The sequence below is a fragment of the Daktulosphaira vitifoliae genome, unplaced genomic scaffold (genome assembly GCF_025091365.1).
Source record: "Daktulosphaira vitifoliae isolate Bord-2020 unplaced genomic scaffold, ASM2509136v1 Scaffold_1, whole genome shotgun sequence".
Lineage (NCBI taxonomy): Eukaryota > Metazoa > Arthropoda > Insecta > Hemiptera > Phylloxeridae > Daktulosphaira > Daktulosphaira vitifoliae.
The window spans coordinates 12,819,138-12,830,302 of record NW_026099572.1 but is presented as its reverse complement, the minus strand read 5'-3'; the positions used below and the strand labels follow the sequence as shown (position 1 = coordinate 12,830,302).

The window sequence follows — 11,165 nt, the reverse complement described above, 5'->3', positions numbered from 1 at the left end:
TTGATAATCGCTTAATAATCTGTTAAGTAGGAATGATAAATCTTTTTGATAAAATTTTATTATATCATTTTAGAACAAGAAATAATTGCCCCCCATCAATTTTCAGCGCATAAACGACGTTTACAACTCGCCGACAATAATGTTATTGTTATTTGTTTACATTTATCAGCTGCTTACGATTACAATTAACCCACTTTATTATTATTTACGAATAGCAGAATAGAAATAATAATTGAAAAATATGACTACCTAAAAGAGTTTTTTTTTATTATATTACAAAAAACACGAATTTTAGACTAAAATAAAAAAGTCATTCAATATTACAAAAAAACAGTTCAGGAAATTTTGTTTAATTATATCTTCTAAATAGTATACACTTTTAAACTGAAAGAATTAAAAACAATTTCGTAAAAATAATACAATTATCTATTTCTTAACAATACATTCAATTATTATAATCACATAATGCTTACAAAAAAGGCCACTGACATCAAAGAATAAGAAAAATCACTGTTCTGTCATATAACAAATAATTTTTCTTAGTCATAATTTTACCAAACATTATTTACTTTTATAAGAAAAATATACATACAACAATAATTAAGAAACAGAATATGTCACAACTGAAAATTAATTATCTGTATCAATTTAACAATATATATTTAAATAATTTATTGCTTAAATTAAATATATACTAATAAAATAAGGCATACAACACAAAAAAGGTAGTAATTTTAATTAATTTTAGCGTTTTATAACTACTTAACTAATTTTCAAGACTTTCAAGTCTAAAATACTTAATTTCTTATCATAAATTTTAATGAAAAAAATAAATATTTATATAACTTTGTAATATAAAAATATGTTTCAAAGTTTAAACATGCAAGATAACTAGGAAATTAGACTAATTGTCATACACAAAAAACATTCATAAGAGTAAATCTTCCACTTTAAAAAAAAAAATCTATTTTCTAAGTTATTAACATTGGTATATAAATATTTTTCTTAGGGCACGAATTTGAGCAAGAAGCATACCCATTGATTAGCGTATCAAAACTTCAAACTTAAATATATTTATACAGATTAAAAAAATATTAGCCTTATAAATAAATTAAATTTGTTTATACTTTATAATTAGTGTCATACAATCTTTTTAAATGTAAATAAATTTACAGTTAACTAAATAAGTAATAAATCTAATGTATAACTGTTTTTAAATTAAATATTAAGAATGTCTAACTCAAACTAATTATTTATACTATCTCACTTTTAAGATCTAACAAAATCTTTTAACATAAAAAATAAATTGATAAAATATTAAACATATTTCTTTTTTTTGGTTTTGTTTTTTAATTGTTGGATTAGGTCAAATATTTTCAATGATGGACCTACTTTGTTTCCCGTCATATGAATTATCTCTTCTTTGGTAAGATTTAGCAACTGTTTACCATTGACATTCTATAAAATGGTTTAATGTTAATAAATATTACTAAATTATAGTTAAAAATTATAAACTGGATAGTAATCAATAATAAAACTTCAATATGATACTAACAAATACACCACAATATGCTGTACAATGATTACATGTTAAAAATTGTGAAACATCTCTTTCACTCCATGTCTCAGCATCTCTTTCTAAAAATGATTTATCAGATGATTCTTCTTTTAAAGTAGCCACATTCTGGATACACAAAGACATAATTAATACTCTAACTTCAAAATATATAATTCAACAAATTTAGAGGTGAATATTATTAAATATATTAATGATCACTTTAATAGAATATAAATAAAATTATAAAAGTTTTTCTATTTTTTATTTATACAACATGATTATTAAGCATACTACCTTCTATTTTTCTTTAAATGTTTTTTTTTTATAAAAATTTAACTTATTTATATAAACTATTTACTACAAGAAAAATCATTACTATGAATATGTTTTAGGGGTAACTTTTGAAAGTACCCTTAGAAAAAATGTTTTTTCACAATAAACATTATATTTACAATGGTTCATAAAAATAATGTTAATTTTAATCTATAAGTTTTTACTAAAAAAATCATTATTTAACAAAAAAAAGAAAATATGCTTAATAAACTATCCTATATATAAATATATATATACTCTTATAACTTTTGATACAATTTACATACATTAGGCTATAATTGTTTTTTATTTTTGATAATTCATACATTCTATGTTAAAATCTTAATTATTAATATTTTTTTTTTTCAAAATTTCAAAACAGTTAATATTTAAGCACTTCTATACAAAAAAGTTGAAGAGTTGATAAAAATTTTAGGACAAGTAATTTATATTAATTTAATTTAAGTAATGTATTGCAAGTGCAGTATAAAGTTTTATTTATAAGTTATAAATATACAACAGTATAAGCTGTACCTACTCTATAAATTAAATGCAATCAACTCAAAAATTACATGTCCTAAAATTGTTATTAACCCATCAAAAAATATTTTGTAAGAAAAGTGTTTAAAACTTAAAAATATTTAAAATTAAAAAAAAATCATTTTTATTATTAAAAACAAATAATAAAAAAAACTTACACAAGCTATTGGTAATGACTGATCAGGCCCAAACGGTTCTGCTGCTGACACTGGACTTCTTTCACAATTAGATGAAATTTTATTGTTTGCAGCCCATGATTGGCACAACTATAAAAAAAATTTAACTAAAAATTATAAAAAATTATTTTAATTCATACTTACATCAAATGTAGAATAACAAGAAGTAGTAGGATTTGTAATCAAATTTAATGAAGGTATTTTTTTTACAACTATTCTTTTCTTAGACTTTTTACTTTTTGATTTACTCGGTCGTGTTTCTAAAAAATTGGTTAATCTAAATTTATTTAAAGTCAATCTAAAACATTAATCTTATTGATCGGTTTTTATAACATCATTACCATTTATAAATTGTTTTATTGGACCTTCTAGTTTATAGCCCACAAGTTCACACCAACCTACAGGAAAGATATCAGGTGAACAACAATCAAGCCATTGGTTAAAATCATTTTCCCATCCATCAAAATGTACTTCAATGAGTCTTCCTGCGAGTCTCGCTATGGTTGCCACACAAACTAAATGTGGATTCATTAAATCTGTGCATTCAAGTTTCATACCAATTTTAAATTCATGTTTAGGCACTTCCTAGGTAATAAATTGTAACTTAATAAGTTTAAATCAGTTCATTAAAGGTTAAGCAAATATATTTGGAAAAGATACAAATTTTAAACTATTTTGGAATACACAAAAATAGCAATTTAAAAAAAAAAATTAATTTATGTGTTGTTGATGTGTTAACTATCAAATATTAATGCATCTTAAGAATATCAATCTAAGTTTTTTAAATATTGTTACATTATCATGCATGATTTATAATGTATCAATGTAAGCATACAAATAATGCTATAAATTAGTAAAAAATTAAAAACAAAAAATATAAATTTGACAGTATTATAAATTAAATAATTTTAATTTTTTATAATATTGTGTTATAAACTCAATTTACACATTTTGATTGTTTGACTATTATTGCATTTAGTCTCTCATTTAAAACTTTTAACTTTGATGCAAAGCTGAGAAAGTATTAACTTTACTATGATGAATTTTTTTTTTGTGTCTATTACCACTTTTCTTTAGCTCTCACCGAAAAGATTTCTTTCAATGGTAGGTCAAAAGATCACAAATCGTATCTAGTCAAAGACATTACCCTCAAAATTTGAAAAAATTTCCCATTATCAAATAAAAAAGGTGCTCAACCAGCTTTCTCCACACAATTGAAATCATTCATTTCTAATATTTTTAAAGTATTTAATGTCAAAGTAGGTTTGATATAATAATAGGTTTCATCTATAAAATTAAATAATTTTTCTTTGTAATTTATTATTAAGTTATATCCTACAGTTTTTAACTAATTAGTAATAATATAAAAAATTATTGATGATAGAAAAAATATAATTGCTGATTTGAAATTGACACGAAAAATTGAATATTAAAAGTATATTTTTGACTCTGATGAAAATTTTTTGCAGATCATTTATTCAATTCATTTAATTAACAGCAAATTATTATCTAAAAAGTTTTGTGTCAATCCCTTCAATTTTTATATACTTTTGCTATGAGAGCCAACTTGTATGAGAGCCAACTTTTTATAAATTATAATCAATATGTTTATCATTTGACCACAATCAATTTTTGAGTGAAGTATCACTATGTTCTAGTATATTTACCAAATCAAAAAGATAATCAGGGGCAGCAATACTGCCAGATTGTTCCAAGTATTTTTTCCATGTAAAAGAATCCCCATAATTATGAGGAGGTTTCAAATTTATTTCATGAGCATCACAAAATCCAGCTGGCATTATACTAGCAGATTTACAGTGATAGCAAAACCAATCTTTAGAAGAACTGTTGTAAAAATCTATAGAAATCATTAAATAGCCATCATTTAAAACCTAGAATTAAAAAATTAGATATTAAGTATATATTTAACTTTATTGTGATAAGTATAAAATAAAGTCTATTTACCTTCATGACTGTTGCCACACAAATTGTAGCAAGATTTAAAGGATCAATAGCTTCTAATTTCATTCCTACTTGAAATCCAGATTTATAAGGTATTGATATAGGGAAAAGATCTTCTGTTGCATCATCTTTGTCACGTAGTCCTTTAGACGTTCTATCCTGATATTCATCTGGTGCACACAAATTATGACCTACTCGTCCAGCCCAACCAACAGGATGAATTAAAGGTGAATTTTCATGAACCCAAAATACTAAAACATAAAAGTTTATCATTTTAAATGTCTATTTATTTTAAAATACAATAGTTTACCTTGCTCTTCATTGTCATAATATCTTAATTCTAACCGTTTACCAATTATGTTTAAAATTTTAGCTACTTTTACTTGAGATATATATTCTTTGTCAACCAATTCTAATGTTAAATCATTTCTGGAAATACAATTTTTTTTAATTTAAGAATTCTTTGAAAAAATCATACTTTACTATAAATTAGTTTATAAATTATTTCAATCTACCTAAATTTTGATTTTAATGACTCAAAAACTTTTGTACTGAAATTAGTTGGAAGAGTTCGTGCTCCAGTCAAACATTTGACTAAGTAGTCTTTCCAATCATGATGTTTGGATTGAATAGCTATAAAATTGTTTTAAAGTTGAACTATAATATAAAATATAAACTTAAACTATAACAAAAACATTTTAAATTAAATTTATTATAGTTTTTAAAACTACTTTTATATAATTGGTTAAATTTTTTTATAATATTTTCATAGTTTAAAAAGTTTTTTTTAAATAACATAAATAGAGCAAAATTTTAACAAATATTGTAAGATTATCTTATTATGTAATTCAATGGAATAAAAAAGATATTAATTTGAAATTATTAATTCATTATTATTTTTTTTTAATAAATAAATAGAGAATTTTTATGAATTTTATTAATAAATATAATAAATATTAGGGCACATTGACTTTATCATTATAAATTAGTTATCTTAAATGTACGAATTTGTATTTTTTTGAATAATATTATTATAGTTTCAGTGTTTTGGTTCTAAATAAAAAAAAAATTATAAGTGCTATTTATTTATTGTTTTAAGACATAACTGAAAACAATTTTTTTTTCTTTTCAAAAATAATATTTAAATTTTTACAAAATAAAACATCATTATCTTTATCACTATTATATAATAGGGATTTTTTTTTTAGGCTCAATAATTTCATTTTATTTTTCAGATTGAGTTTCTACCAGTTATTGCTGTATATCTTCTATTTGTCTCATACATTTCTTTATTTATGTTTCGTTAAAAATAGGAATAACAACAATATCATAATAAAAAACTTAATCCAATAATAGAATTTTGTATCAAATAATACCATTTTTCATCTTATTTCAGTTTTATACTTCATGATATATTTTAATGCCAAAAATGTTTAGATGATTTTCACAAACTGTTTTTGGCCTAATATCAAATAATATGTATTTTATAACAAAGTGACCAAAATTCAAACAGTTGTTTTTTTTTTTTTAAATTTTTTTTGTCGATTATCACAATATGTCAAAAATAATCCATATTGTCAGAAAAATGATAAAATTCAGTGATATCAATATTGTAGAAAAATCCTAATAAATATATACATAAATTAAATATTAATATAACAACTTTTATAATATATTTTTAATTAATAACATTTTAAATATAATTATGATGCAAAAAAACTTAAAATGTTTTCATTACAGCATATTTTCATTATTATTTCAATATTAATTCCCTTATTAATAATGCTTGTTTTTAAAACTTAAAACAAAAATAAAATGAATGTTAATAATGTTGTATATTATACTAGAATATTATACTTAAATAAAATATTTTTTTCGTTCTTTAAGTTTAAAAGCTATAATATAAACTTACATTTAGGAGGTATTAGTGGTTTACCCCTTGTTGCACACCATCCAACAGGATGAACTAGAGTAGAACATAAATTCACCCAAAAATCACTAGTGTCGTCTGATTCATAACCCTCATATCTTAATTTTGCTTTATACCCTATATATATATATATATATATCACAAATAAAAATCAGTACAATTTTAACTGCTATCTACATAGGATTACATTTAAATATTTATAAATTATGATAATAAATTTGTGTTGTTTGCTACCAAGATAATGTATTTTAAGTTAAAGTTGTAATTTACCTGAAATATAAACTATTGAAGCAACCCAAAAATAATCTGGAAATTCTTCACTAAAATTATCACAATCAGTATTGACTACTTCTACTTTAATACCAACAGCCATGTCGTCCCAACAATCTGACATTGGAGCCTATATACAAACCAATATTCCAATTATTTTTCATTATTACATAAATAATAATACTGGAAAAAATTTTGAAAAACTATTTCACATTTTTTCATCAAGTCTTATAAATTGACATGGATTACTATTTTTGTAAAATAAATATGACATGTCTCTCATCTGATTTTTATACAATAAAGGTAATTATAATTAATTTTTACAAAATAATTAATCCATATAAAAAAGATATTATCAAATGAAATTGATTTGAAATAAAATTATAAATCAACACTTAAATTTTATTTATTACTATCTAATTTAATTTTACATCTTAACTTATAGCTCTTAAGTATTATTGTAATTTTCTATTATTAATAAAATAACATATCTCACATAAGGAAAACAATGTACAGGGGCAGCTTGAAAACTGCTACAGTTTAATGCTTTGATCCAGTCATAAGTTTGCTGCAATGGTTGGCATGGTCTCTTGTCAGGAGGATACAGAAGATCATCATCTGTAGGATATGTCACAAAAGATATTGATTCATCATCTGACTCTTTGTCAATGATTGATTGTTGTGTTGTTGTTTGATTATTTGGAACAGGATTAAGAAAATTATTGATGTCTGGATTAACCTAAATTGTCAATAAATATAAAAATGATCAAATAAGATAAATTATTGGGTAGCAATTATAATTACCGAATCATTCAATGATGATTTTACAATTGGTTGATTAGATAATGAAACCATATCATGTTCTTCTGAAACAGATTGATCTGTTGATTCACCTAGAGCTTCAGATTTTTCTAATGCAGCTTTTACGCAAGCCTGACTACAGTAATTCCTAAGTTTTGTATAAAATGAATGTTTGACACCTATTGCTCCACAGTTTTCACAAACGGCTAAAATGTAGCATAAAATAAATAAAGTTAATTGTAACAATACAAAATAAAGAAGATAGTTTTAAGTTTAATTTAAATTTTTAAAAATCACCTCTTCCTTCTTTTTCAATAGGTAGCATATTAGGATCAGAATCTCTTTGATATGCAATGGGAGTCTTTAACTTAAGTGCAGGATTCAGTACAGGTTTAATTTTACGAGAACTTGAGCCATGTACTCTTTTCTCAGTTATAAAACTTTCATTTATTTGATTTTCTTCATTATTTTTATAGTTCCATGCACCAGAAGTATTTTCAATATCTTTTGACTGCTCATAAAAAACATAATTGTTTAAGTCCTAAAATCAATGAAAAATTAAAAAATATAAACAATATGGAATGATACAATGTGCTACTATATAAAAAAAAAATGCGCTAAAACCTTTATAATTGATACACTACCAGTACTCTCTATTCTGAATTTTAATTTATATTTTAGAATATGAAATACTATTACATTACTACTTAAGAAACCCATGTTATATAAATTTATTCCTGAGTCTAAGTTCAATATTATTACTTTACAGGAGAAGTAAAGAAACATTTTTTTTCTTTTCATAAGACTACAAAAACTACTAATTTAATTTATCCATATCTATATTAATGTTTATCATTTAATATAAATGAAGATAAAAAGATGATAAAATTTCACATAGTAAAATACCAATAAGTGAAATTTGATAAAAGTGGACTAAACCCTTCTGGTTCTCAGCAACAAAAATGTATGTTATTAACTTAGAAGTATAAAATTGAACACCTTCATTTTATATTTATTCTTGTTTATTAGATTTGGACTTCATATGAATGTGATAAAGCTTTCGTGGATTGTCGTATTGCTTGAAATGTTTACAGATATAACCATGTTTTCAATTATCATCTGATAACTGAAAAACAATTACATCCGTAAACATTTCAAGCAAGATTTGGACTTGTCATAATACTTTAGGACACTAATAAATTAATTCATTCAGTTACACTTTTGTTTTATAATTGACACCACTTGTAATCAACAAGTTCATTATAACAATTCTACCAGCCTGATAAAAATTTGATTCACTAGATTATAAATTGCAGTAGTAACAGTCAATTTTAGTATAAAATGAGCTATAAATATTGGATATATTTTATAAATATATTACTCACAATTCTAGATTGTAAAGTTTCTAATGGTGGTATTGTATTTTCATAAAAAACAGGATCAATAGCTGTTGTTCCTAAAGTATGTTCATTTTGAGATTGAGACATGTAAACATCATTCCCATTCATCCATACAAAATTCATATGATCTAGAGAAATATTTTTAATTTATTTAAATGGATCAAGACAAAACTTAATAGTTATTTAGTACAATTAAAATTAAATAACATAAAGTTATTATAAAATAAGTAATCAAAGTCAAAATAATAATAGTTTACTAAATTATAATTTGACATGTGTTTTGTACGACTTACAGTTCCAAATAATTAATAAGTGTTTTTTATTTCACAAATATATATATATTCATACTTCTACACAGACTAACATTAATAACATATACAGGTTAACACACTTGTATAAATAAATATGAGAAAGAGTGTACATGATAATTATGATAGTATAAAAATTTCAAGAAAATTTTACTTAAACTACAATAATTAAAATGAAGATATGTGTTGGTTGAAAATTACACATAAATTCTTCAAGCTACAACTTAATTAGTTTAAATTATTGTGAATTTTTTAAAAAAGATAATAAAAATATTAAGGTAATTTTTAATCTTTCAAATGTAATAAAAAAAAAAATTATATGGAGTAAATTTTCTATAATTCATCAATAATTGGATTTAATTCAATATTTAAAGGTGTAATTTAGTTATTAAAAGAATTTAAAAAAGTAAAGTCAGTAAACATTTGAGTTTTTCTATATAAATTGTTATGTAAGCAGCAAAATTTGTTATATGCTTTAAAAACATGTAGATAGCAATTATACATAAGATAATCAATTATTAGAAAACACAGAATTATACATCATGTATAAAAAATAAAACATTAAAAAAATTAATTATTATCATTAATAACAATCTTAAAGAGTTATGTTTATTTTATAAAATATTTATACGCATTAAATTAATATTACCTTCGTGAACAGGATAGTCCATAATTGTTTTGTAAAGAAATCATTAATATAGTCATATATTGTATTGTTCATAAAAACATGTTTTAGATGGTAAGACGACAGTTAATAGATACAGAACTAGAAATTATAAATTTAATTGATATTAAACGAAATCATGAGCAAATTAAATTAACAATAGTAGTAATCAAAAAGAAAAACACGACCTAAATACAAAAAAAAATTGAGGAGAAAAACAAGGAATTATTACAAAAACATACGCTTGTCCTGGATGATAACAATGTGTTCGATGAAAATTGTAGGAGAAGTGGGGTAAAGCGGCTGTTAATAACAAAACAGTGGATAGCATACGTTGATAAAACCAAAGATAACGCGAGTAACGCGGCAATCTCGTACCTTGGTTAAGATAATTTTCGTCGAAACCGTTGTGCTTAGAATTATTTATATATTTAATTACCCTAAAAACTTAAATTACAAATTGCATCACATATTATTTAATGAACTTAATTAAAGTAAAACTATGTGTTTTGTTAATAATGCCAATACCTAATTCTAGGTTGACTTGTTTTTAAATTTAACAGTCATATAAATAATATTAATAATCAATAAATTGAAAGTTATAGTACGATAATACTGAAAATGGATATATTTAATAATTAGAAAATTTGGTGTATAAATATATATCTCCCCACAATTGATTATAATATACTTTATTATCGTTGTCGTCTTGCAAAAAATGACCAAGTGAAAATTTTTTATTTTATAAAAAATAATTGAAGGATAAAAAACTTTTTTTTATTTAAATATTTAGTAATATAGAATTCTTGTCTTTTTCTCTTTTAATAGTTTTTATTAAGTTTTTGAAGTATTTAGATGATAAATAAAATAAAACTATTTGGTCGCATTGTATACAAAATACACAATTGATTCTAAAAACGAGAAAATTTATGACCAAACAAATTTAATCAATCAATTAAATAAACAAAACTAAATTTCAAGTATCTGTTTGGCATTGATGAAAATATTGTTTTCAAAATACCTTTATCAGCTGTTTTTTTTAATGATTTTTGTGATATAGGGTTAGTATAACTTATTTTTTTTTTAATTAATTAACTTTAGTAAAGTTTAATACATCATTTTTGAGGTTTAACTTAATTATTTTTTTTAAATTAACTAATTTTATTATTTTTAATAAATATCAAACAAAGAAAATAATTAAGTAAAGAAAAAAATTGTTTAAAATAATTTTTATTTTTGTTTTA

The 11,165-nt window shown here is 22.5% G+C and overlaps 1 protein-coding gene across 1 annotated transcript; it reads right to left on the bottom strand.

The window, feature by feature from the left end:
- Positions 1–320: 320 nt before the first annotated feature.
- Positions 321–10,153, bottom strand: LOC126894727 (polycomb protein Sfmbt-like). Its single transcript, XM_050665941.1, has 16 exons — positions 9,907–10,153; positions 8,935–9,077; positions 7,847–8,090; positions 7,553–7,755; positions 7,245–7,487; positions 6,749–6,878; positions 6,461–6,595; positions 5,064–5,181; positions 4,859–4,977; positions 4,552–4,799; positions 4,254–4,478; positions 2,928–3,171; positions 2,731–2,846; positions 2,569–2,676; positions 1,556–1,684; positions 321–1,458 (listed from the first exon to the last, which is right to left on the bottom strand). The coding sequence occupies exons 1-16, from the start codon at positions 9,926–9,928 to the stop codon at positions 1,318–1,320; spliced, it is 2,568 nt and encodes an 855-aa protein (XP_050521898.1). The 5' UTR covers positions 9,929–10,153; the 3' UTR covers positions 321–1,317.
- Positions 10,154–11,165: the final 1,012 nt, after the last annotated feature.

Excerpts from the sequence above, each read along its gene's own strand:
- LOC126894727 (XM_050665941.1), bottom strand. The coding sequence starts at position 9,928 with ATGGACTATCCTGTTCACGAAG. Across the intron at positions 4,978-5,063 it reads TCATTAAAATCAAAATTTAG|AAATGATTTAACATTAGAAT; the intron begins GTAGATTGAAAT and ends TTGTATTTCCAG. Across the intron at positions 1,459-1,555 it reads CAGCATATTGTGGTGTATTT|AATGTCAATGGTAAACAGTT; the intron begins GTTAGTATCATA and ends ACCATTTTATAG.